This window comes from Chiloscyllium plagiosum, chromosome 15, assembly GCF_004010195.1.
Source record: "Chiloscyllium plagiosum isolate BGI_BamShark_2017 chromosome 15, ASM401019v2, whole genome shotgun sequence".
In the NCBI taxonomy this organism is placed as follows: Eukaryota; Metazoa; Chordata; class Chondrichthyes; order Orectolobiformes; family Hemiscylliidae; genus Chiloscyllium; species Chiloscyllium plagiosum.
The window spans coordinates 58,448,189-58,475,847 of NC_057724.1; the positions used below are offsets into that span (position 1 = coordinate 58,448,189).

The 27,659-nt window shown below is 42.5% G+C and overlaps 1 protein-coding gene across 3 annotated transcripts in view; it reads left to right on the forward strand.

The window, feature by feature from the left end:
• atrx (ATRX chromatin remodeler) overlaps window positions 1-27,659 on the forward strand; it is a 241,124-nt gene that overhangs the window by 45,377 nt on the left and 168,088 nt on the right. For all 3 annotated transcript variants that reach the window (XM_043704988.1, XM_043704987.1, XM_043704986.1), the window contains 2 exons: window positions 19,034-19,086; window positions 21,274-21,320. In XM_043704988.1, coding sequence (XP_043560923.1) covers window positions 19,072-19,086; window positions 21,274-21,320 — 62 coding nt within the window. In that variant the 5' untranslated portion in view covers window positions 19,034-19,071. The remainder of the gene's footprint in view (window positions 1-19,033; window positions 19,087-21,273; window positions 21,321-27,659) is intronic.

Genomic DNA, 27,659 nt, shown 5'->3' on the forward strand with positions numbered 1-27,659 from the left:
GGAGGGGAAATGAGGAAACTGGTGAAATCCGAGTTCATCCCTTGTGGTTGGAGGGTCTGGTTTGTTCTGAGTAGTGCCTCAACTCCGCCAATTCTCGATTAACTGTGCCTAGTGCCCTCATTGTACTGTTTCTCAGGATGGTTAACCCACAAATAAGATAATTTTGGTTTTTTGCTGTCATTGTTCCCGCCAGTCTTCTGAGGGACAGTGCCCTCAAGAACCCGTAGCCTAGAGTCACTGGGTCCTTCCAATCTGCACAAAGCTCCAGATTAATAGCTGGGTTACTATTTTGCAGCAGGTCGGTGCCTTCTCTGGGCATGGGACAGTGAGGAGTCCCTACAGCGAACAGGACAGGAAGAGTCAGGCTAGCTGTAGTAAAGGCTGCACGTTGGATACTGCCTGAACTGCTGTGCTCTTCCAGCACCACTGATCCAGAATCTGGTTTCCAGCATCTGCAGTCATTGTTTTTACCTGGCTGTAGTAAAGGTCCCGTTGAGAAGGAACACAAACCTTCTTTTGGCCCGGTAGAATTTCACCGCCTGGCAGTTGCAACCTGTTTATATCTCCAGTTTCTCTCCTGACTGGAGTTTTCTCCTGATCAGATCAGATGGTCATCATAAAAAGGATACAACCAAAAGGCTGAGCGTACATGGATTCAGTTGCAATGCCCACAAATGAACTGCCTTCCTGCAGTAACATTTAAGCATCTTTCCTTGTCAGAGATTAGATTACCTACAGTGTGGAAACAGGCCCTTCAGCCCATCTAGTCCACACCGACCCTCCGAAGAGTAACCCACCCAGACCCATTCCCCCTAACTAATGCATCTAACTTTATGGGCAATTTAGTATGACCAATTCACCTAACCTGCACATCTTTGGACTGTGGGAGGGAACCAGAGTACCCGGAGGAAACCCACGCAGACACTGGGAGAATGTGCAAACTCTACACGAACAGTTGCCCGAGGCTGGAATAGAACCCGGGTCCCTGGTACTGTGAGGCAGCAGTGCTAACCACTGAGCCACCGTGTCGCCCTGGTGCAGGTGAATATTCCATTGCTCGCCTGGTAATGCCTGCGGGCACATTGTTTTTGGGCACAAGAGGTATTTGTGGGACCCAAAGTGTAGGCACAGCCCCACCTCTACCCCCGTACTGAGAAGCAAAGTGGATAGCTCATGGGATCATAGCAAGTTGTACCATTTCTTTCCCTGGGTCCATGGGCAGCCAGGGGGCTGAGTCTTATCTGAATCTATCAGCTCTACGCACAGTTCCGATTACATCCTTTTAAACTTCCCACTCTGACCTACACGGGTGTGTGAAGTATCTATGATGTATAGGTTGAGGGGGTTCCACCCAAGACTGGCTACAAATAATGCTTCTACTGACTGGGTAAATTGGTTACACACAGTTCACTTACCATGCAAAAGTATAAGTCTTATAAAACAAATTGTCCTCTAGGCCTAATACTGTGACGGTGGCCATGATACCGTAGAATGAGTGTGCAGTCTTCAGGCCATCTGAAAGGCCCGTTGTTTACAGTTACACAGGTGGAGCCAGAGACTCTGTCCTTGAGCTTTGACTGCCATTGGTGTCTTCAGGAGCATTTGGAATGGTCCTTTCCATCTGTGTCTCAGTCTTTGGTCAGTACGAGTTCTTCTGTTTGTACTCTGGGGCGGCTCACTCTGGTCTTCTGAATCTTGATCCGTCGGTGGTCTGAAGGCATGCTTTCCCTATGTGAGGAGAGACTTTAGGGACTATATTAGCTGCTGGCAGTATCTATGCATTTCCTCTCCCATAATAGTTAAGTCCACATGGGTGGGTGGGTTTGAGTTTGCATCCCAAGGGGTCCTCCTGGGTCGGCCATAAGTTATTTCTGCTGCCTATCGTCCAGTGGTAGAGTGTAGGGTAATGTGATGCAGGGCTAAAGGCAAGACCTTCAATCAGTTGAGGCCTGTTTCATTGACTTAGTTTAGTTATAGGAATCCCATTTGCCCTTTCCACTATTCCTGCTGCTTGAGGGTGGTAAGCCCAGTGGAATTGCTGTTGGGTATGCAGAGCCTCACAAAGTTTGATGTTCGTTTTTCCCTACAAAGTGGGGGGGATATTGTCTGAACTAACTACCAAGGCACTCCAAACTTCGGTATGATCTCTGTCAGGAGTAATGTTACCATCGTTGAGGCTTTATTGGTGGTCGGAAAGGCTTCGATCCATCTACTAAATATGTCAATAATAACAAGTCAATACTTATAACAATGTACTTATGGCAGTTCAATGAAATCAAGCTGGATACATTCGAATGGACCACATGGGAAGGATGTTCTCCCTGTTACACACTGCACCCCTGACTGGCATTATTTTGCTGACATGTTAAACATGATTTGACATGCTTTTGGGCTGCCTTGGCCAATCGGGGGTGTCATCAGATACGCAAATGATATCAACTCATTCCCTTCTTGTCAAGGTTGGTATTAGTATGAAGACAGCGAATCAACATTGGTAACAAAATATCAGGTATACAAACTTGACCAGCTGGAGTGATCCAGAGGCTTTTTGATGCAGAGTGCGAACACTCCTGCATCTTCAATATTTGTTTTTGAGTCAGCGGCGTTCTCCCTGCAAACACTGCACAGTGACAATGTCTGGTATGCCTGTTGTTTTCAAGGTAGGTGAATGATTTAGTGCCTGCCAGTTCCCAGAGGACACGAGAGAATTGCGACCCATTGCTGTGTCTTTGTCAGCTCTGGCATTGCCATTGCTGGTATCATTGCCTCTATCAGCGGCAGTTAACTAGGCCTAAGAAAGCACACATTTGCTTGGCGCTTGTAGGCAGAGGAGTCACTAGGATGGGTGTGATACATTTTGAGGTTAACTGTGTCAGTCAGAAGCACTGCGCAAGGCATAAGACATGGCGCTAGGTGCGCTGCACTTTGCTGGCTGGTATGACATACCCCCAAGAATGGAGGGTGTTCAGGAGACAGTTGGTATCTGTAATGCTAGCAGTTTCTGAAGGACCAGTTAGGAGCAGGTCATCAACATAGTGGACAATGGTGGAGCCACCCAAAATCTGAAACTCCGAAAGCTACTTGTGCAATACCTGGCAGAATAAAGTAGGCAAATAGACAAATCCCTGAGGGAAGAGTTTCCAAAGTGTACTGCTGACCTTTGAAGGTAAAGACAAACAAATATTGGGAATCTGCTGCTAGAGGGAGAGTGAAAAAAGCATGCTGTAGGTCAACCAGGGTGAAAATGCAGGCGCTAGTGGGGATGCTGCTGAGATTCGTTGCAGGGTTTGGCATGACCAGGTGTAAAGGCTGGGTGATTCTATTGGTCTGCCTGAGATCCTGTACTAATTTCCATTCTGAGCATCCTGGCTTTGGGACAGGTAGAATGGGGGTGTTGCAGGGTGATTGGCAGGGAACTAGAATGCCTTGTTGGAGGAATGACTGTCAATATTGATATCTCTTCTATTGCTTCTGGTCTTAGGGGCTACTGGGATATTGAAGGCGGTTTTGCCCCGGTATAATTTCGATATCTATAGGCTCCACAGGGGTGTATCCTACTTCATGCTTAAAGGGTGACCAGAGATGGAGAAAGGGTTCTTTCAAGGGATCATGTCGGGGTTGATGGTGGCAAAGTATGCCTGCTATGGTGAAGGGGCTTGGAAGTAAGTTAAATTCCCCCTCAGTCAGCTGTTGGGGGTATGTCAGTGACACTCAAGTCTGATTGCTGCTGTAAACAGTGTGCTAAGAATCCCAGGCCTTTTTCTTTAATTCCATTCTTCACAAACAGTGTAATATGGGGAGCTCAGACTTTTTTCATTGGAGAAAAGGAGGAGAAGAGGGGACCTAATTGAGGTAAAAAAGGTAATGAGAGGCATTGATAGAGTCGATAGCCAGAGACTATTTCCCAGGGCAGAAATACGAGGGGTCATAGTTTTAAGCTGGTTGGAGGCAAGTATAGAGGGGATGTCAGAGGCAGGTTCTTTACACAGAATTGTGAGAGCATGGAATGCGTTGCCAGCAGCAGTTGTGGAAGCAAGGTCATTGGGGACATTTAAGAGACTCCTGGACATGCATGTGATCACAGAAATTTGAGGGTGCATACATGAGGATCAGTAGTCGGCACAACATCGTGGGCTGAAGGGCCTGTTCTGTGCTGTACTGTTCTATGTTCTAAATCAATCCTGGTTGATGCTATAGGTGGACGGGAGCTTCCACCAGGAGGGCTGATCCCTCCTTACCTTCAAAGTGTCCCTTAATGGTTATCGTGACAGTCTATCCTAGGAAGGGAGCAAAGGTGGCTGCCAGCTCAGTGGAAGCTCCAGTGGCATCATAGCAAAGGGTTGCATGGAGATCAGGGGCCTACAAGGGAGGAGTAAATTCCTTTAGCATCAAATTGACAGCTCGCCATGGTGGGGGGGGGGGGGAACGCAATAGATCCAAAATTGTCTTTTCGTGATGTTGTTTTTAATGATAATGCCTTTGTCAAGGCAAAGAATCTCTATTTTGAGGAAACACAATAAATCTCTTCCTGCTAGGTTAATTCCTAAATCGGGTTTGGTTGAATTGGACAGTACAAGTCTGGAGGCCAAATTGAACTGTTAGTGGTTCGTCGGGGGATATGGTCTCTCCTTCCTGGTTAAGCCACTAAGATTCATAAAGGTGGGTGAGAGCCTAAACCTGTGTTGGTGCTCACAGTTCAAGTGTTGAAGCTGTGGCGCCGGGATCAATCATAAAGGGGATTTTGAAGCCCTCAACAATCAAGCAGACTATCTGTTCATCTGGTTCCGTATTTACAGGGGGCAGGGTGGGAGGAAGTGTAACCATTCCATATTCCCAATTCTTTCGCCCCATCCCATATTCCCAATTCCTTCGCCTCCGCCGCATCTGCTCCCAGGAGGACCAATTCCAATACTGAACAACCCAGATGGCCTCCTCCTTCAAAGACCGCAATTTCCCCTCAGACGTGGTTGACGATGCTCTCCACTGCATCTCCTCCAATTCCCGCTCTTCCACCCTTGAACCCTGCCCCTCCAATCGCCACGAGGACTGGACCCCACTGGTCCTCACCTACCACCCCACCAACCTCCAGATATCGCATCATCCTTCGTCATTTCTGCCACCTCCAAACAGATCCCACCACCAAGGATATGTTTCCCTCCCCTCCCCAACCAGCGTTCTGGAAAGACGCCCTCCGCGACTCCCTTGTCAGTTTCACAAACCCCACGAACTCAACCTCCACTCTCAGCACCTTCCCCTGCAACCTCAAGAAATGCAAAACTTGCGCCCAAAACTCCCCCTCACTTCCCTCCAAGGCCCCAAGGGATCCTCCCATATCCGTCACAAATTCACCTGTACCTCAACACACGACATTTACTGCATCCACTGCACCCGATATGGCGATACGCCCAAAACTCCCCCTCACTTCCCTCCAATGCCCCAAGGGATCCTCCCATATCCGTCACAAATTCACCTGCACCTCCACACACATCATTTCCTGCATCCGCTGCACCCAATGTGGCCGCCTCTACATTGGGCCTACTTGCGGAATGTTTCAGAGAACACCTCTGGGACACCCGCACCAACCAACCCAACCACCCCGTGGCTGAACACTTTAACTCCCCCTCCCACTCCGCCAAGGGCATGCAGGCCCTTGGCCGCCTCCATCGCCAGACCCAGGCAACACGACGCCTGGAGGAAGAGCGCCTCATCTTCCGCCTAGGAACCCTCCAACCAAAAGTGATGAATGCAGCCTTTTATCTTAGCCTGCTTGGCACAACCTCCTCATTCCTGAAGAAGGGCTTATGTCCGAAACGTCGATTCTCTGCTCCTTGGCTGCTGCCTGACTTGCTGCACTTTTCCAGGAACACATTTTTCAGCTCCGTATTTGTTCATCCTCCAGAGCCATTAGTCAATATGGGGTAAATTGGAAGGGTGGATAGTCAGGCTGAGAAAGGTTGTCTCCTGTTCTGGGGTCTGTATTGCTGCTGTACTAGTGGGTATTCTCACTGCCAGTGATCCCTGGCACCACAGTTAAAACCGTTCTGTGCTGACCTTTGTGTTTCCAGATGGGGCTGGCTACCATGGGGTGGGGAGCGACTTGTGGTTGCGGAAAGGGGGCGAAGGGGCATAGGGTAACCGATAGAGACACTTTGGGGCCGTCCGGATGAGTCGTATACGCATGGCTACATCCATTGACCGGGTTCACAACAGGAGCATTGGAACCTCTAACGGGGCTTATAAGGAGGACGATGTACCATTTCATATTTGACCGTAATCTGTTTAGAGTCTTTAATACTATTCCAGTAATAAGTGAGTGCCCCATCTCATTTGTGGGCGGGTGTTGTCCAGCCAATCCATATTGATCCTGATATCAGTGGCAATCCCTTCTGGACTATTCTGCAACAGTAGGTCAGGATGAGGGATTCCCTGCATTATAAGTGGTGTCACCTGCACAGGTGGCATATGTGAAACAGAACTGATCCCAGAAATCTGAATCCTCCTCCCCCTGCTTTGGGTGGCACACTAATACTTTAGTTATATCCACTGATTATTGCAAGACCCTTTGAAAACTCCCCCTAGTTGCCTGGATTTGGTCCCCTGGCCATGGAACTGCTCTGACCCAGTCATTACATCCTCCCACCTGGCTTTTCCATCTAGTTCGTGGTTGATACCATACAGTACAAACTGTAAAGATCCTGAGGCGTGGCCTGAAACATTTGGATCATGCCTATAATGTAATCAATAAAATCATTCAGGTTTTTTTTTTGGTTTGAAGCCTGGTTTGGGGCCATAATTAAGCACACCTCTTGGGGGTTTCCAAGCAGTGTAAACTTGCATAGTGGCCTCACCTGCTGCTCCAGGTGTTGGGTTAGATACTATGTGAATATTTCTCCTTTCTTCTTTGGTGGGCAGGGTTAGGATTGACTGGTCCTCTTACAACTTTCTGGGCCATTCCTTGCCTTTGTAATGGTCGTAATGGTGAGGACCGTTATGTTCATTACTACTGTCTGTGTCAGTGCTTTAGGATAAATTGTTCTGAGCCCTGTGCCTCTCAAAATGGCTAGTCCCTTGCACACTCTGGATATTTGATTGGGTTCTGAAAGCGACTGGGTCAGTGAAATGTTCCAAAGTCTGGTTATAGTCAGGATGGGGATGGTCAACATTTCGCCGGAGCTGAGGATCAGGTTGTGGAGAGGTGGGCGGTGGCGGAGGGTATAGTAGGAATAATAGTTACTGGTTCTTCGGCTGGGGTGGTGGGGCACTGGCAGGAGTGTTAGGATAGCGGGATTGATATGGCAGGGCACTAGACTGAATTTGCCAATCCTCCTGGTCATTGGTGTCATTATTTTGGAACAATATCGGCAGACCATTTTATTCCCACTTGAAAGTTCAGCTTGACATTTCAATTCTGATTCCTTATTTTGTCTTTCCTTTCTCAATTTTTCCTGTTTTCTTTTACTCATGTCATACTCCTCAGCACCTGCCCAGACTTGGGGGTTTCCCTCATTATCACACACTGATTCCTCTTTGTGCATTATTGTCACAGATTGCCTGTTTAGATGTGTTTGTAATTTCCTCTGCAGTATTTCTCCATGTGGATATTAAAGTTTTCCATTTAGTCCCCGTGTCTCGTTTCCAGATTGCCTCCTCTGCCTTTAAACACTTATCGATGTCCCAGCTTCCTCCTGTCATCCCATTTCCCTCCCTCAGTCGAAGCAAAATGTTCAGACACAGTATAGTTTTACCTCCTTCATCTTTATTCCGGACCCTGGAGGGAGAGAGAACAATCGCCCATGTGGATAGAGACATGAGTTCTCTATCTTCTGCCTGGGACAGCAGTTTCTTAATGAATTATATAAGTCATTTTACAGGGAGGAGCATCTAGATAAGGCAACACACATATTGTTACAATCATCAACTGTCAATAGTAAAGATTAAGCTATCTTGTTGTGGTCCTGTTTGCCGAGCTGGGAATTTGTGTTGCAGACGTTTCGTCCCCTGTCTAGGTGACATCCTCAGTGCTTGGGAGCCTCCGGTGAAGCGCTTCTGTGATGTTTCCTCCAGCATTTATAGTGATTTGTATCTGCCGCTTCCGGTTGTCATTTCCCGCTGTCCGCTGCAGTGGTCGGTATATTGGGTCCAGGTCGATGTGCTTATTGATTGGGTCCAGGTCGATGTGCTTATTGATTGAATCTGTGGATGAATGCCATACCTCTAGGAATTCCCTGGCTGTTCTCTATAATAGCTGAAAATGTTGCTGGAACAGCGCAGCAGGTCAGGCAGCATCCAGGGAATCTTCCGCCTAGGAACCCTCAAACCACAAGGGATGAACTCAGATTTCACCAGTTTCCTCATTTCCCCTCCCCCCACCTTGTCTCAGTCAAATCCATCGAACTCAGCACCGCCTTCCTAACCTGCAATCTTCTTTCTGATCTCTCCGCCCCCACCCCAGTCTGACCAATCACCCTCACCTTGACCTCTTTCCACGTATTGCATTTCCAACGTCCCTCCCCCAAGTCCCTCCTCCCTACCTTTTATCTTAGCCTGCTGGACACACTTTCCTCATTCCTGAAGAAGGGCTTATGCCCGAAACATCGATTCTCCTGTTCCCTGGATGCTGCCTGACCTGCTGCACTGTTCCAGCAACACATTTTAAGCTCTGATCTCCAGCATCTGCAGACCTCACTTTCTCCTCTTTGATCTCTACAATAGAACAGCCAGGGATTTCCTAGAGGTATGGCATTCATCCACAGATTCAATCAATAAGCACATCGACCTGGACCCAATATACCGGCCACTGCAGCAGACAGCGGGAACTGACAACCGGAAGCGGCAGATACAAATCACGATAAATGCCGGAGGAAACATCAGAGAAGCGCTTCACAGGAGGCTCCCAAGCACTGAGGATGTCGCCTAGACAGGGGACGAAACATCTGCAACACAAATTCCCAGCTCGGTGAACAGAACCACAACAACGAGCACCCGAGCTACAAATCTTCTCACAAACTTTGAATTAAGCCATCTGTTACACAGTGAATGTTCTTAACCTTAACTGGCTTCACAATGAATACTTTTCACCTTGTTGAACTGACCTTACATACTGAATGTTTCCAACAATGTTAAGTGGCTGAACATAATGAATGCCTTTCCACCTTGTTAACCCCTTACCCTTGACTCCAGCACATTGTTAACTGTAAGTTCTTATCTGATCTGAGTTGTGCGCAGCTGAACCTCTTGTTTCACAAAACTCAGACTTAACTCTTTTCCTGCCTGTGTATACCCTATACACATTCTCACTCCCAGCGGCCAAATTTCATTTCTCACCTTCGTTATTTTAGCATCCTGACAGGTGCCTAAACCTTTCCTCATTTTGGGGGTCATCCAAGCAAAGGGGTCCCGACCCAACTTATCTAATATTTGTCCCTTTTTTTTAAAGGTCTGAACTTCCTACTTATTTCTATATACTAGTCTTGTGCCTTTTGTCTCCATACCCATTTCAGGGCCCTGATTTTCACATAGGAGATTTCCCCTCTTTACAACTGGTCTAAGGCACGGCGGTAGAGACAAGCACAGCAGTTATTTTTTATATTGCACTCTGTTCTGGGACCTCAACCCGAGTCCAGTGCTTGTAATCTTCACATCCACTTAAGGGTCCTGACCTGTGTGTGGGAGAGTTTCCACCCTTAACAACCAGTCTAAGACAGGGTGATAGAAACAGACACAGTGCAAAAAATAAAAAATTACTATGCTCCTGAGCCTCAAACCTCACCAGTAGAGGACTCTCCTTCCTTTTTCCAGGGGAACTGTAACCTCCTTTCCCAGTAACTTGTGATTCTAAAGGTGAACTCGTTGGCGTGCACGTGCATAAGTTACCTCAGAGATTCCGTCACTACAGAGTCCAAGAGGACGAGGGGCCAACTGAGTGGTAGGTTAAGGAGAGAGATCAAGGTAAATCTTACCTTGTGGGCCCATCCGTCTCATGCAACAGGCACTCAGACAATCACTTATTTAGTCCACCTAGAAGCTCGGTATATGTTGGAATCCCATTGCTGCCACCAAATGTTCTTTTTATTGAGTTTCTTAACTTGATGCAATTGTAACCTGCCAACCTTTGTGAACAACCAAAATTTTATCAAGCACAGTACAGTATAAACTTTCTGGAGAAACCCTTTAACACACTTCGCAAGGCTTGTGTCGTCCCGTTCTCTCTCTTTTTTTTTCTTCCCCCGCCCCCCATCAGTCGATGCAAAAAGCTCAAAGACACAGTAATTTTACCTCCTTCATCTTTATTCTGGGCCCTTGAGGGAGAGAGAACCATCGCCCATGTGCACAGAAATGAGTTTGCTGTCTTCTCTGGAATAGCAGTTTCTCAATGAACTATCTTATCATTTTACAGGGAGGAGCATCCAGATAAGGCAACATCCATATTAATTGGGTGATCGTTACCATTAGCAAATGTCAGTAGCAGAGACCAAGCCCTTTTACTGTTATACAATGAATGTTTTTAACCTTGTTAACTAGATTCATACAATGGGTACTTTTACCCTTGTTAGCTTACCTTGCATACTGAAAGCTTCCAGTCTGGCTCTACATAATGAATAGTATTCACCTTGTTAACCCAGTACCCTTGCCTCCAGCACCCCATTGTTAACTGCAGGTGCTTATCTGATCTGAGTCCTGCTTAGCTGAGCCTCTTGTTTCACAAAACTTAAACTTAACTCTCTTTCCCTGCCTGCTTATACACATTCTCGCTTGTGGAGCTGTGTCAATATCTCCCTGAGCTAAGAGAACAGTCCTTCCTTTATACAAAATCTTTACATCACAGCCAGTAATGCCCACAAGACAACCCCTGTGCCCCCCAACAGTCCCATGCTACTCAAGGCGCAATGCAGTAATCTGATCATCTTCAGAAACAATGTAATGTGAATCATCCCTTAATGGCCGAGTCTGTTGTGAATTATTTCAACTGCAATGTTCTTCTTTGTTTCTGAATAAGGAGTGATAATGTAATTATTTTTTCTGAATAACTAGTAAGTGGCCATGCAAATGGCTCTGAATGGCAAGGAATGGGAATGTAAATTCCTGACATTCTACCTGTAAGACTGAGACATACCACCCTAGCCTCGGGACATGATTTCCTGCAGGTCAGCGGAGCACATTAGCCCTTTAATATCTGTCAGTCTCTCCAAAACTAAGCTGCACTAATTATAGATGGTAAAGAAAGGGAATGGGGATTTCAGTTTATCTCTGTGTGTAACACCTAAATTGATCAAGATAGTTTTGTCTATGGATGACTAAGCTGGTTGTGTGCTAGGTATGTGCAACATGTGAGAGTGACGACTGTACTAATAGGCAATGATCTGAATGGTAGATATTGGGGCTGTACATCAAAGAAGGGGCTGAGTTAATGGATGAGTAAATCTGCAGCTATGCCACATGGGTGGACAACATTTTGGAAGTTTGATTGTGATGGTGACTGAGAACATTTTCAAGGGGCAGACTCGAAGGAATTGAGTTCAAAGGAGAATAATGGAATGTGACCATAAAGGTTGTAGAGTGGTGAAGCTATTGTAAGTGAAGTTGATTATATGATCATGAATATGGGCAGAAGTGTTTTTGTGCAGAATAAGATGGACATTTTGAGAGTAAAAAGCTACAATGATAATAGGAGTTACTTCAAATTGTTCATGACAAAGGCAACTGAATAAATGTCTCTTAGGAACTCCGTTGTACATTGGGAACATGATAAATTTGATTATTTTTAAAAGACAAAGAGGATTAAGGGTGGCGGGGGGGAGGAATGTTTTTCTGTCTTCCAGGCAGGATGTGACAATCTAATCATACTCTGTAAATGCTGCAGTTTGAGAAATAACCTAATCACGCACAGTTTTAATGAATAATCTAATCACATCTTGTTTCTGGAAATAATCTAATCACTTTACATTATTTTTGGGTGGCATGTGACTATGGAGAATGGGTTGTGTCTTGTTTGCTTGACTGACTGTGATGTAAAACCCTGTTTAAAGCGTGGACGGTTTCCTTGTTTGGAGAGCCCCACTCGACACACTCCGCAAGCATCGCGAAGAGTGTTAAGTGAACCTCTAAAATCTGGTATTTGCTGAAATAAATTGGGACTGTTTACAGAAGTTGGCGTATTGCAGTTGCATAAAGTGTGTAAGAATCTTAAGGGAACCAAACATGCCTTACCCTCGGCCTGGCAGATCACCTGTCGTATCCTGTCGCTGTTTTCTTTTTAGAAAGTTTGGTTCTGCCACAGGAAGGTGCAGAAACAATTTGCCTACTCATGTTTCTTTTAGCCTAACTATTGATCTGCAGCATTGTGTTGGATCATTGCTGATCTTCCTCTGTGCCACTTTATGTTGCATTACCTCCATAACCCTTGATGTAATCAATTTTCAGTAATCTATTAATTTCTATCTTGAACATTATCAATGATTTGAACTTCCACAGCCATCTCTGGTAGGCAATTTCAAAGATTCATCACCTTTGAATGAAGAATTTCTTCCTTCTCCAGGTTGAAAATAACTGTCCCTAGTCTAGACTCACTAGCAAGCGGAAGCATTCTGTCTGTCATGCTGTCATTCTTCAAAACTAGAGAATACAGACTCAGTTTTCTCAATCTCTCCTTAAGAGACCGTCATCCATCCCAGGGATTAGTCTGGTGAACCTCCTTTGTACTGTATCCATGGTCTGTATATTCTTCCTTAGACCAAAACTCTGCCAGCACTAGATGTGCAGCCTTAACAAGTTCTATAACATTTAAGATATGTTCTGCACTCAAATCCCCCTTGTTTTGAAGGCCAACATAAAATTTACCTTCCTAATAGTTTGCAGCATCTGAAAAGTGCTAATGAAAGATTGCTCCATTCTTTGTAGCCCTCTACTTATTCTGTAAATTTCAAGAGAATCCTGGACTAAGACTCTCCAGTCGCTTCAGATTTGCAAAGTGTTTCCCATTTAGAAAATAACCTGCACCTTATTATCCCTACCAAAGTACACAGCCTTACATTTTCCTACATTGTATCCCATCTGCCATTTTTTAATTTTTTTTTAGATTACATTACAGTGTGGAAACAGGCCCTTCGGCCCAACAAGTCCACACAGACCCGCCGAAGCGTAACCCACCCATACCCCTACATTTACCCCTTACCTAACACTATGGGCAATTTAGCATGGCCAATTCACCTGACCAATTCATCTTTGGACTGTGGGAGGAAACCGGAGCACCCGGAGGAAACCCACGCAGACATGGGGAGAACGTGCAAACTCCACACAGTCAGTCGCCTGAGGCGGGAATTGAACCCGGGTCTCTGGAGCTGTGAGGCAGCAGTGCTAACCACTGTGCCACCGTGCCGCCCACTCGTCTAGCCTGTCCAAGTTTTTCTGCAGCCTCACCACTTCGTCAACACTATCTGCTCCTCCATCTATCTTCGTGTCATCTGCAAACCTTGCAACGAACCCTCAGTTACTTCATCCATTTTGTTACTATATAACTCAATAGTTGCAGTTTGAACAGTGCTCCTGAGGAACAATCACCGTTGCCGTCCTGGAAATGGCCCCTTTTATTCGAACTCTGTCTTCTGCTAGACAGCCCATCCTCTATCCATGCCACACTTGCCTCTGACAATATGGGCTCTTATCTTAGTTAACAACCTCCTTCTATAGCACTTTGTCAAAGGCCATTTAGAAATCTAAATCTATCATACTCACTAGCTGTCCTTTATCTATCACCTCAAAGAATTTCAAGAACCTGCCCTTCAACCCACCAAGTCTGTAGCAATTCTAATCCTTCTTCAGACCTTATTGCTCATGTGCAGTTTCTGTTAATCTGTTCACCTCCCATTCATGTGTATCAAGATACACCTTCCACATTGCTAACATGCATGTATGGAATGAGCTGCCAGAGGAAGTGTGGAGGATGGTATAGTAACTGAGGAAAAATCAGTTTTGTTTTTACAGTATATAAGAATTATTGGAAACAGTCTTATTACACTTATAAGAAATAGATTAAACTTTTTACCCTCAACCTACTTTTTCTTCTATACTGTTATCTTATTTTACTGCATATAAGCAAATATATAGACAATCTTGTATCATGTTCAGAATTCGTGAATCTAAATCTTACCCTTCATAACTCACGTGTGGATATACGATTGAAATTCAAAGCAACACGCTTCCATCTACTTTAGCACTTAAATTGCCAAATAATATTGTGACATAAGTCTCCATTGCAAGGTATAGAATGATGGAGGTTTTTCCAGTATTTTACTAATCTTTGATCTTTTGGATTCTGGGTAATCCAAGATGGAGGTTGGGGAAAAAATTTAGATGTTGGAGGTGATTTCCTTAAATTCAAGGAGCAACAATTACTGTTTTATATGCTCTTGCGTTGTTTTGGAACTTTGGAGGAAAAAAGAGTCAAAACAGCAGCACTTTTAAAAGGGAGAAGAACAGACAAAGAAAGCACATGGTGAGGTCAGTGCGAGAGAGAGAAAGAAACCCACATTGCTAACTGATATGGTTAGCAATTACTGTCTCTGCTGTTGAATTCTTGTATCACTGGACATCGTAGTGCATCTGGGAAAATTTTTTCAAAAGTGAAATTCATAACTGATCTTGGAGGAATCGGTGTGGGAGAGGTCACAGCACAGAATCAGAAGTGGATTATAAGCATGGCATTAAAATAAGCCTGCAGCAGTGAGTAGAGTGGGTTCTTTCTTGATTTATATGTTGTATTGAGTTATCTCTCTTGATTAAACATAAAATATAAGCCATAAGTATTAATTTAACCTGGAGCAGTGTTTTGTCGAAGAATAAGACAGTGCTATTTTAGATTAGATTAGATTACTTACAGTGTGGAAACAGGCCCTTCGGCCCAACAAGTCCACACCGCCCCGCCGAAGCGCAACCCACCCATACTCCTACATTTACCCCTTAACTAACACTACGGGCAATTTAGCATGGCCAATTCACCTGACCTGCACATCTTTGGACTGTGGGAGGAAACCGGAGCACCCGGAGGAAACCCACGCAGACACTGGGAGAACGTGCAAACTCCACACAGTCAGTCGCCTGAGGCAGGAATTGAACCCAGGTCTCTGGCGCTGTGAGGTCTGTAGATTGAAAGAAGCAAAAATGGCCTTTAGAGTGATCTACTCTTGTTGGATGTGGGAGTTTAGAGAGAGTTTACAGGTTACTGCCGTTGGTTGCGAATCCTATCAGATCGAATGGATTGGTTGTAGAGGCAGAGGAATTTATAAAGGCAACGGGATGTGATGGATGGCAGTTATAGGAAGGGGGTAAAATCTCAGATACAGTCACATAGATGGGTTAAGTCCAGGAAAGGTAAAGGGAGGTAGCAGGTAGTGCAGGAATCTTATGTGGCTATCCCCATTTCAAAAATGGTGGGACCCAAGGAGATAGTGAGGAAAGATTTCAATCTGAGACTGGTACAGTTGACAACAAGGTTGAGCCAAACAGAGAACAAAGTAGGACTGATAAATTAAATGCATTTATTTCAATGCAAGAGGCCTAACATGGAAGGCAGATGAACTCAGGGCATGGTTAAGAACATGGGACTGGGATATCATAGCAATTACAGAAACATGGCTCAGGGATAGGCAGGACTGGCAGCTTAATGTTCCAGGCTACAAATTCTCCAGGAATGATAGAAAGGGAGGCAAGAGAGGAGGAGGAGTGGCCTTTTTGATAAGGGATAGCATTACAGTTGTACTGAAGGAGTATATTCCCGGAAATATATCCAGGGAAGTTGGGTGGAACTGAAAAATAAGAAACTGATGATCGCATTATTAGGACTGTATTATAGAGCCCGTAATAGTCAGAGGGAAATTGAGAAACAAATTTAGAAGGAGATCTCGGTTATCTGTAAGAATAATATGGTGGTAATGGTAGGGGATTTTAACTTTCCAAACATAGACTGGGACTGCCTTCTGTTAAGGGTTTAGATGGAGAGGAATTTTTTTTGTCTGTACAACAAAAGTTTCTGATTCAGTACGTGGATGTACCTACAAGAGAGGGTACAAAACTTGACCTACTCTTGGGAAATAAGGCAGGGTAGGTGACTGAGGTGTCAGTGGGAGACCATTTTGGGGCCAGCGACCATAATTCTATTAGTTTTAAAATAGTGATGGAAAAGGATAGACCAGATCTAAAAGTTAAAGTTCTAAACTGGAGGAAGGCCAATTTTGATGGTATGAGGCGAGAATTTTCAAAAGCTGATTGGGCTCAGATGTTCACAGGTCAAGGGGTGGCAGGAAAATGGAAGCCCTCAGAAATGAGATAACGAGAGTCCAGAGGAAGTATATTCCTGTTAGGGTGAAAGAAAAGGCTGGTAGGTATAGGCAATGCTGGATGACTAAATAAATTGAGGGTTTGGTTAAGAAAAGAAGGAAGCTATATGTAAGATATAGACAGGATAGATCATGTGAATCCTTAGCAGAGTATAAAGGCAGTAAGAATATACTTGAGAGAAATCAGGAAGGCAAAAAGGGGATGTGAGACAGTTTTCTCAAATAGTTAAGCAGAATCCCAAGGGATTTTACAAATACATTAAGGACAAAAGGGTAACTAGGGAGACAATAGGGCCCCTCCAAAATCAGCAAGGCGGCCTTTGTGTGGAATCGCAGGAGATAAGGGAGATACTAAACAAGTATTTTGCATCAGTATTTGGTGTGGAAAAGGACATGGAAGATGTAGAATATAGCGAAATAGATGGTGACATGGTGAAAAACATTCATATTCCAGGGGAGGAAGTCTTGAAACTCATAGAAGTGGATAAATCCCCAGGACCTGATCTGGTGTACCCTAGAACTCTGTGGGAAGCTAGGGAAGTGATTGCTGGGCCTCTTGCTGAGATATTTGTATCATCGGTAGTCACAGGTGAGGTGCCGGAGGACTCGGGGTTATCTAACGTGCCACTGTTAAAGGTGGTACGGAAAAGCCACGGAATTATAAACCAGTGGGCCTGACGTCTGTGGTGGGCAGGTTGTTGGAGGGAATCCTGAGGGACAGGATGCATATGTATTTGGGAAGGCAAGGGCTGATTAGGGATAGTCAGCATGGCTTTGTGTGTGGGGAAACTGTCTCTCAAACTTGATTGTTTTTTTGATGAAGTAACATGTAGGATTGATGAGGGCAGAGCGGTAGATGTGATGTATATGGACTTCAGTAAGGCAATTGACAAGGTTCCCCATCGGAGACCGATAGCCAGGTTAGATCTCATGGAATACAGGGAGAACTCGCCATTTGGATACAGAACTGGCTCAAAGGTAGAAAACAGATGGTGGTGGTGGAGGGTTGTTTTCCAGACTGGAGGCCTGTGACCAGTGGAGTGCCACAAGGATTGGTACTGGGTCCACTACTTTTCGTAATTTATATAAATGATTTGGATGCGAGCAAAAGAGGTATAGTTTAGTAAGTTTTGCAAATGACATCAGAATTGGAGGTGAAGGGGACAGTGACGAAGGTTACCTCAGATTACAATGGGATCTTGATCAGATGGGCCAATGGACTGAGAAATGGCAGATGGAGTATAATTTAGATAAATGGGAGATGCTTCATTTTGGGAAAGCAATTCTTAGCAGGACTTATGCATTTCATGGTAAGGTCCTAGGGAGTGTCGCTGAACAAATAGACCTTGGAGTGCAGGTTCATAGCTCCTTGAAAGTGGAGTCGCAGATAGATAGGATAGTGAAGGTGGTGGTTTGGTATGCTTTCCTTAATTGGTCAGAGTATTGAGTACAGGAGTTGGGAGGTCATGTTGCGGCTGTACAGGACATTGGTTAGACCACTTTTGGAATATTGAGTGCGATTTTGGTCTCCTTCCTATTGGAAAGATGTGAAACTTGAAAGGGTTCAGAAAAGATTTGCAAGGATGTTGCCAGGTTCAGAGGATTTGAGCTATATGGAGAGATTGAATATGCTGGGGCGGGAATGTCAGAGGCGGAGGGGTGACCTTATAGAGATTTATAAAATCATAAGGGACATGAATAGCATAAATAGACAAGATCTTTTTTCTGGGTTGGGGGAGTCCAGAACTAGAGGGCATAGGTTTAGGGTGAGAGGTGAAAGATATAAAAGAGACCTAAGGGGCAAATTTTTCACGCAGAGGGTGGTCCATGTCTGGAATGAGCTGCAAGAGGAAGTGGTGGAGGCTAGTATGATTGCAGAATTGAAAAGGCATCTGGATGGGTATATGAATAGGAAGGGTTTGGAGGGATATGGACAGGGTGCTGGCAGATGGAACTAGATTGGGTTGGGATATCTGGTTGGCATGGGCAAGTTGGACCGAAGGGTCTGTTTCAGTGAAGCATCATCTGATACTAAAGAAGTGCATGCCCTTTTTTATGTCTCTTTTTGGAGAGCTCAGGAGAGGAGCAATTGGGATAGTGGAACCGAGGGCACAAGCAGTTTTCACCTTTCCACTTGTATGAAATTTGGCCTTTATTTCTGATCAGTTTAATGGTCTATGTTGCTAATTGAATAAATGTTTCTGTACTGTTTTTAAGCAACAAGCCATTCTAACATAATACATCAGGTGTGTATACTTGAGGCCATCACTGTACATCTAGAAAACAGACTTTGCTAATAACTCCATGCAAGCTTTCAAGTTAGCTTTCAGGCCGGAATGCACATGCTCCATGCAAATTGTATTCCCTCTTTTTTTTTTTAGGGAATGTTTTTAATCAATCAACTTACTCATATCTGTTGCATAAGTGACAGTTTTATCAACAAATTGTTTGTACACAAGGCATTTTAAGGCAAGTGAAATACAATTGTTGTTAACATGGTGTACAGATTAAATCATTGAGTTAGTTACTATTACTGACTTTATAATCTCCCCCAAGCAATTCTTTTAAAATTAAATTTTGAGTTAGCAAACTTTATTTATTAAGTACCTTCTCAAAGGTTGCTTTAGTTTTAGCAAATTTATGCATTTTTAGCAAATCTTCTGACTGAATGTTAATTGCTTTTTGTTTTTTTTTTCCCCCAGGTAAAGGGAACATAACTGTAATTTCCACTTCATCACATATGGAGGATAAAGAGGTTTGTTCCAGTTTTGCTCTGCCAAAGAAATGCACATAAAAACTTTATTGGGCAAATCTCCCAGCTTCTAGTTGAGTATTGGATTTAAGTTGTCGTTTCATCACTTTCAGATTACTTACCTAGCAAACTTTAGGTACATTCAATTAATCCAAAACTTCATCCCATACTTCTGAATCAAAATGAATGTCAATATAAAATGGTACTTAATTTTATTCCACAGAGTTTTTGTTTTATTTGTGTAGGAATGAATTGAATAATTTTTCTTTTTTCCGCACCGTCTGCAAAGTTCCGGGTCATCTGTTGGCATCATGCTGATAATTTTAGTACTGTCTCTGTGTGCTTTTTACATAGTGTAGTTACTTTATGGATATTCTCTTTGCAGACAGGTCCTGTGAATTTAATGATTTTGTTTGTTTAGAACTTTTGGTGCCATTTATTTCAATTAATTAATTTTCTTTTCTCTTGCTCTTTTGCATTCTATTAGCTTCTCCACATCTGTGGTAATAAGACTAAAGTTTTAAGGCACATTTAAGTTCTTGCCCATTTAGTTGACCCATCTACCTTGTATCTTAAATAGGAAAAGTATAAATTGTGGAAGACAAGATCAATTATTCTTCCCTTAGACTTGCTGCTTAGGACAGAATAAAGGGTTTCCCTGTTTTGTAGAATTGTATTCCTTTGTGGCAAAGATTAAGATACATCCTGGAAAGTTAGACAAACATATGTAATATTTTGAATGTTTTGCAAAAGACTTTCCACCCTATCTGCTCGAAGCAAAACACTCTGCAAGGCTGGGTTTTCAAAATAAAAATCTGACATGTTAGTAAGCAAAATTGAATAAGCTATCTCTGTATACATTTTAGCAAAAAGGAGCTCTATCTGAGTCATAAGGGTTAAGGTATAAAAGTCGAAATGGTTCCAAGCTTGAAACGGTGATCCCACCCCTCCCACCACTGCTACTCTCATCTTGGGCAGTTGGGGGCAAAGTATTATTTTGGGAGAGTTATTCCTGTTTTTAAAAATACATATCAAGTTATACCATTGCTATACAATCTGAGTTTGTTGGAATTTTTGGTAGCAATGTTATTCACAATTGATAGAATTCCAATGCAGTGAGCGTTTACAATTTCTATCTGTGCTTTGTTTTCATTTGGGAGTCAAAAATTAACTGTGTGGATATTTTGGTGAATAGTCATATTGCTTAATTAATAATAGAGATATCAAAGGACACTCATTCATTCACTTCCTTTTCTAAACAGTAACTATGAGAGACTTCATGGTTGGTTTGTGTGCACTCTTGATTTTTGCATTAGGTAGGGTTAGGTGTCAGGAGAATTGTGTGGGGCCAACAGTAATAATTTCATTTGCAAGAAAATTTTAAATTGATGATTATTGAATGAGCTTGAAAAATCTTAATTCATAAGTACATTTTTTGTATATCAGTATTTCTGCAATTTTTCAGCAAGACTCAATGCTTGAGAAAATTTATTAATAACAACTGCTGGCTTAGATAACCTTAGAGAAAGATATGGGGAATCATAATCTCTGAGAAAAGATGGATGCCATAATGTGATCTAGAGGATTTAAGTAACTAAACATTTCCTATGAATATAGCATTGGCCTCTGTTTTGTTTGTTTCTACCATTTATAATACAAAGCTTTGAAAAGCGTCTTGATTGAATTCTAAAAAAAATTCTTCAGTTTCTTCCCAGAATTTTGGAATCTCTGTCCCATGAGAGCCCTAACACATTGTATTAAACAATCCTCACCAGCTCTAATGGACTTTCCTACTCTGTCACGATTGCGAACTTCTCCTGTTTGTGATTCAGTTAGAAATAAATATTTTTGGATTTTTTTTCTTTAATGGGCAGATTAGAAGATTTCTGATGTGTTGTTAGTGTGATAAATTCCGTGAAACTTTCTCATCCTTTATAGGTTATCTAGAATTGATGCCTTTTACTTTACATTCTCCACGTGGAGTCTTGTTTTAGCAGAGCAATGCTTTAGCTATCATTAATCCATATTCACTTCTGAGAAGCAGGCTTGTTTTTTTTTAAAATACTGAATATTACAATGTTTTTCAAATTTAATTCAATTTAATTTTTTAAAAACCTGCATTTGTTCTTATTAATTACTTTGCAATTAAGCATTTGAAAGCCTAAATTTAGATTTCTTTTTTGTTTAAAGGCCTCCAGTCAAAAATCGAAGTCTTCGGGAACATCCCGTTCAAGAAGGTTAGTATTTTTGGAGTATAGTGCATAAAGCAGTGTGGTGCTGTTAATGTTGGGCACCAGGATTAACTTTTTGCATTCCAGTAAACCCACAAGCTCAAATCCCTGAAGTGATGCTTTAATCATCGAATAGTTTTATCACCAGGCTGTTGCTACACGTCTCTTTAGTCTTGGGCTAACACAAGCATTTTGAGGGGTCTGTTGCAGAGTGTGGTTCTGCATGAACTGTAAAATAGAAAATATTTTGTCATATTTGCTATTTCTAATTGCATTACCTTTAGCCAAATGCTAAAGCCAGAGTACAAATTGTTTTTTTTGACAATCTTGGTTACTGAATCGTAATAGTTATTTATACAAATGTATATATGTAAGGGATATTTGATTGTATTGTATATGAAAGCAATTTCCTACGAGTCAACGTGGATAATGTTGCCTCCATAGCCATACTTGTTTCAAGTCAATGATGTTTATTGGACAAGGAATTAAAACCCGAGGTGTTCATTGACAGGTGAAATGTTGGAGGCATTTGTTTTCACCACATGCTGTCTGTGTAACAATAATGCATTGGCACCCTTTGCAGGTCAAGAATCTTTTAGCTACATCCCTAGTTTCTTGTAGTGCTGGCTGTGGACATATTAGATCTGTCCAAAACTCTGCCAGCGTGAGTTATTGTAATTTTCATGATGTTCAACTCTGAACTGAATATAAGATGAATTGGTCAATATATGACAGGGTTTGTAATTGATATGTGCACCAAAGGTCAAGCTCTTTGCTGTAGTTTAAATCAGAAATGATCAGGTACTTCAATATTTTTGAAGAGTTTTTGGTGATAAGTCACTTTGTTAGATGCATTCATTGAGTCATACAGCCTAGAAACAGACCCTTCGGTCCAACTAGTCCATGCCGACCATGTTCACAAACCAAACTAGTCCCACTTGCCTGCGTTTGGTCCGTATCCCTCCAAACCTTTCCTATTCATGTACTTATCCAAATGCTGTTTAAATGTTGTAACTATACCTATATTCATCAATTTCTGTGTCAGTTCATTCCACATATGAATACCTTTTTTTTTTAGAAAAACAAGTTGTCCCTCATGTCATTTTTGAATCTTCCTCCTCTCACCTTTAAAAATACGCCCATGAGTTTTGAGTTCCCCATCCTAGGGAAAAGACCATTGCTATTCGCCTTATCTATGCACTTCATGGTTTCATAAACCTCTTATAAGGTCACCCCTCAAACTCCTATGCTCTAGTGAAAAATGTCCCAGCCCAATGTTCCAGGATAATCTTGGGAAATAAGGCAGGGCAGGTGACTGAGGTGTCAGTGGGGTAGCGCTTTGGGGCCAGTGACCATAATTTTATTAGTTTTAAAATAGTGATGGAAAAGGAGAGACCGGATTTAAGACTTAAAGTTCTAAATTGGAGCAAGGCTTAATTTTGATGGTATTAGGCAAGAGCTTTCAAAAGTTGATTGGGGGCAGATGTTCTTATGGCAAGTCTTCAGAAATGAGATAACCAGATAGTATATTCCTGTTAGGGTGAAAGAATTGGCTAGTAGGTGTAGAAAATGCTGGATGACTAGAGAAATTGAGATCTTGGTTAAAAAAAAGAAGGAAGCATATGTCAGGTATAGACAGGAGAGATAGTGAATCCTTAGAAGAATATAAAGGCAGGACGGTAAAGAATAGGGCCCATCAAAGATCAGGGCAGCTTTTCTGTGAAGCCAGGAGATAGAGATGCTAAACGAGTATTTTGCATCAGTGTTTACTGCGAAGGACATGAAAGATACAGAATGTGGGGAAATAGATGGCGACATCTTGAAAAATGTCCATAATACAAAGGTGGTGGTGCTGGATGTCTTGAAATGCATAAAAGTGGATAAATCCCCAGGACCTGATCAGGTGTACCCCAGAACTCTGTGGGAAGCTAAGGAAGTGATTGCTAGGCGCCTTGCTGAGATATTTGTATCTTCGATAGTCACAGGTGAAGTGCTGGAAGACTGGAGGTTGGCTAAAGTGGTGCCACTGTTTTTAAAAAAAGTGGTAAGGACAAGCCAGGGAACTGTAGACCTGTGAGCCTGACATTGGTGTGGGCAAGTTGTTGGAGGAAATCCTGAGGGACTGGATGTACATATATTTGGAAAGGCAAAGACTGATTAGGAATAGTCAGCATGGCTTTGTGCATGGGAAATTATGTCTCACAAACTTGATTGAGTTTTTTCGAAGTAGTAACAAAGAGGATTGATGAGACAGAGCGGTAGATGTGATCCATGTGGACTTTAATAAGGTGTTTGACAAGGTTCTGCAAGATACACTGGTTAGCAAGATTAGATCTCATGGAATACTGGCTATTTGGATACAGAACTGGCTCGAAGGCAGAAGCCAGAATGGTGGTGGAGGATTGCTTTTTCAGACTGGAGGCCTGAGAGTAGTGGTGTGCCACAAGAACTGGTGCTGGGGTCACTGCTTTTCATCATTTATGTAAATGATTTGGATGTGAACGTAGGTAGTATTGTTAGTAAGTTTACAGATTACTCCAGAATTAGTGGACAGTGAAGAAGGTTACACCCGAGTACAGTGGGATCTTGATCAGATGGGCCAATGGGCTGAGGAGTGGCAGATGGAGTTTAATTCAGATAAGTGTGAGGTACTGCATTTTATAAAAGCAACTCGGGGCATGACATTTTAATAGTAAGGTCCTAGGGAGTGTTGCTGAACAAAGAGACCTTGGAGTGCAGGTTCATTGTTCCTTGAAAGAAGAGTCACAGGTAGGTAGGATAGTGAAGAAGGCATTTGGTATGCTTTCCTTTATTGGTCAGAGTATTGAGTACAGTAGTTGGAACGTCATGCTCAGGCTGTACAGGACATTAGTTAGGCCACTTCTGGAATATTGCATGCAAATCTGATCTCCTTCCTATCGGAAAGATGTTGTGAAACTTGAAAGGGTTCAGAAAAGATTTACAAGGATGTTGCCAGGGTTGGAGGATTTGAGCTATCGGGAGAGGCTGAACAGGATGTGTCTGTTTTCACTGGAGCAAAGGAGGCTGAGGGATGACCTGAAAGAGGTTTATAAAGTCATGAGGGGCATGGATAGGATAAATAAACAAAGTCTCTTCCCTGGGGTGGGGATAGTCCAGAACTAGAGGGCATAGGTTTAGGGTGAAGGGGGAAGGATATAAAAGACCTAAGGGGCAATTTCTTTCACACCGAGTTGGTGTGTGTATGGAATGAGCTGCTAGAGGAAGTGGTGAAGTCTCGTACAATTACAACATTTTAAAAGGCATCTGGATGGCTATATGAATAAGAAGGGTTTCAAGGGATATGGACCAAGTGCTGGTGTATGAGACTAGATTAATTTCAGATATCTGGTTGACATGGATGAGTTGGACCAAAGGGTCTGTTTCTGTGCTGTACCTCTCTATGACTCTAACTCAATCTTTCTAATGTAAACTTTGCATTCCTAGCAAAATCCTGGTAAGCCTTTCCTGAACCTTTTCCAATTTACTAATGTCCTTTCTATAGCAGCGCAACCAAAACTGTACAAAGTACTGCAGAAATGGCCTCGCCAACATCTCGTACAACCACAACATGACATCCCAACTCCTATACTCAAAGGTCTGAGCAATGAAGGCAAGCATGTTAATCGCCGCATAACTGTCTGTATACCTTTGAAGCAAATTTCAAAGCATTAGGTACCCGTTTTATCTAGTGCCTTATCATTAACTGTATAAGTCCTACCCTTATGACAATCCTGATGAAGAGCTAATGCTCAAAATATCAACTCTCCTGCTCCTCAGATGTTGCCTGACCTCTTGTGCTTTTCCAGTGCCACACTTTTTGACTTGGCTAAGTCCTGGCCTTGTTTTACCAAACTGATTCAACTATATGTTGATGAGTAGCTTGGTTGCATAGCACTTGTATGCCCCTGCCACTTAGTCACGGAGATAGTGGAAGACTCCTTGACCCAGGAAACTACTTTTACTCATTATTTCAATAATTCTGGCAATTGATCAGAATTTCTCTCTCCCTTTTCCTCACATTTTTTTACACTAGTCATTTCCATATCACTTTTAATTCTGAGGGCATTGATTCTTTCTTTGAATTTTGGTATCTTTTGATACCTGGTAGCATTGGCCACTCACCATATGAGCCAAGTGGTGAAGACTGATTGAGAGAACTATATTGACCAGTAAGGTAGAATTCTCACCTTTGCCTACTGAGTTCGTTGATTATGGATATGGTGGTGATGGGATAATTGGAATAATTCCTTGAATACGGAGAGAAAATCTTATGTCTGAGTGGATGTTAGGGATAAGATTTAGTTTAGTTTTGATTGTTCCTCTGGCTTTCCGTCTACCAGCACTTGCTATTTGGATTCATGTATGAACATTGCCACTTCCAGATCCAAACGAATCTGGATTTTGTAAATCTCTGCTGTCACAATTAGTTGGGTCTCACCAGTGTGGAAAGAATAAAACTACATTTGGTATTCAGTGGGTGGAAGGTATCAAGGTATCAATATGCAAATCTATTTGGGGAAAGTCTGCTAAAGAATACTGTTAATGGCATTGAGTAACACTGCTGGAACTACCCCACCTAATATCTCTGATCCAGAGTTGAATCTGGGATTTTCTTGATTTTGGCAACTTAGCTGCTGATTGGTTTAGCTGGATAAACCACTGAAGCATTGGCAGAGTTTCTTTTGATACAGAAATAATTTAGCATCTGGAGCGACATTTCAAGGTGTTCATGTGAAGGGGCTAATGTTTGACAGAAAAAACTTTCTAGATCAACCTCTGCTTGTTTAAAAGAGTATCTGAGTAGCTGTTGACTCTACCTCGGTTCAAAACCTTTTGGCTGACCGTTAGTCTTCACATGCTTTTAATAAAGGTCCCCAGACGGTTAATTGTAAAGTATGTTCTTGAGGGCTCATATATTGGGTTTTATAACGTATAACTTTTTCTGGTTTTATTTTTTTTGAAAACTGATCAGGAATGGAGCATAGAGAAGAGCTGTTGGAAGGGGGATCCAGCTCAAATGTGTTATCTGCATGGACAGCCTACCAGCATCGATATATGGCATTGGAACTTATCTGTCAGTATTAAGAAAGTTGTCTTCAAGAGAATTTCCCCACAATTTAATCATTTGACCTTTGGTCTTTCTTGCTTCATTGGGCATTTTCTACTGAACATTAGAGCTTAAAGTTGAGCCCTGTCTCAGTTTTTAAAAGCTAGTTGAGAAGTTCATCCTAAGGATGATCTTATTTTTCTTTTGTTTTCCTGTACATTGTTTTTAAGTTTTTCCCTCTAAGACTCTGAAAACCTTTTTTTATATATAATAGACATCTTTGTTTCTTGACTTTGGGTTAATTTTACCTCTTAATTCACTTGCTGCCTTTAGTGATTGCAGACTGCATCAGAACTTTTCACTTACGAACCTAGATCACAGTATGAGCAGCTACTTTGATACTTAGCATTGCTTTCTTTTATTTTTAGTGCCCTGTCTTCTGAACCCTTCCTAATCCCATTTCCCATTTTATCATCAATATTAAAATTGATTGGAGAAATGATAGAATGCAATACACAAGCAAAAGATTTTGATGAGTAATTGGTATGGCTGCATATTGCATCTTGAAGAAAAGTCTTAACTATGCATTATTCTTTCCTGAATACATTTGGGGGATAAAAAACACAATGTTGTTCCTACATTCTTGTTCATATCATAAAAATGAAGCCAATTTCCAGCTTAGCAACTTTGAAATTCTGTATAGTACAATAGATTTTGGAATATATGATCATTCACCATTTGGGCTACTGTTTATAAAGATGATGAAATTCAATTTTTGACTAAGGTCACTTAGTGACCTTAGTTGGCATCATCCAAATGTGACAATAAAATAAATTGCACGTAGAATACGACATTGTAAAGCCAACAAAATTCCCAGAATATCAAAACTTAGTGACCTTAGTGACTCTGTCCATTCCCTTTCCACGTGGTGAATCTTGTTAAACTTAGCAAATTTCAGCTGTCCACATTTTGGACATTTTCACTGTTTGTGGTCAATTGATAAAGTGCAAAGAAGGTGCCATTTTTCTAATGGTGGGAAAGAAAGGTCCATTGCGTTTGCATCAAGAATACTAATTAACACTAAGTATTACGCACAGCAAGGATTGAGCATAGTGTTTGGCATTGAGAATTTCACTGTTTCCTTTACAGCAGGCACTGTGCTCCTCATAGACCACAGAACTCTTAATTCCATTTTTGGACCGTATATGGGGATACCGTCAATGGCAGCAGCGTGCTTGCAGAGTTGGGAACTGACCAATTCATATGCGGTCAAATAC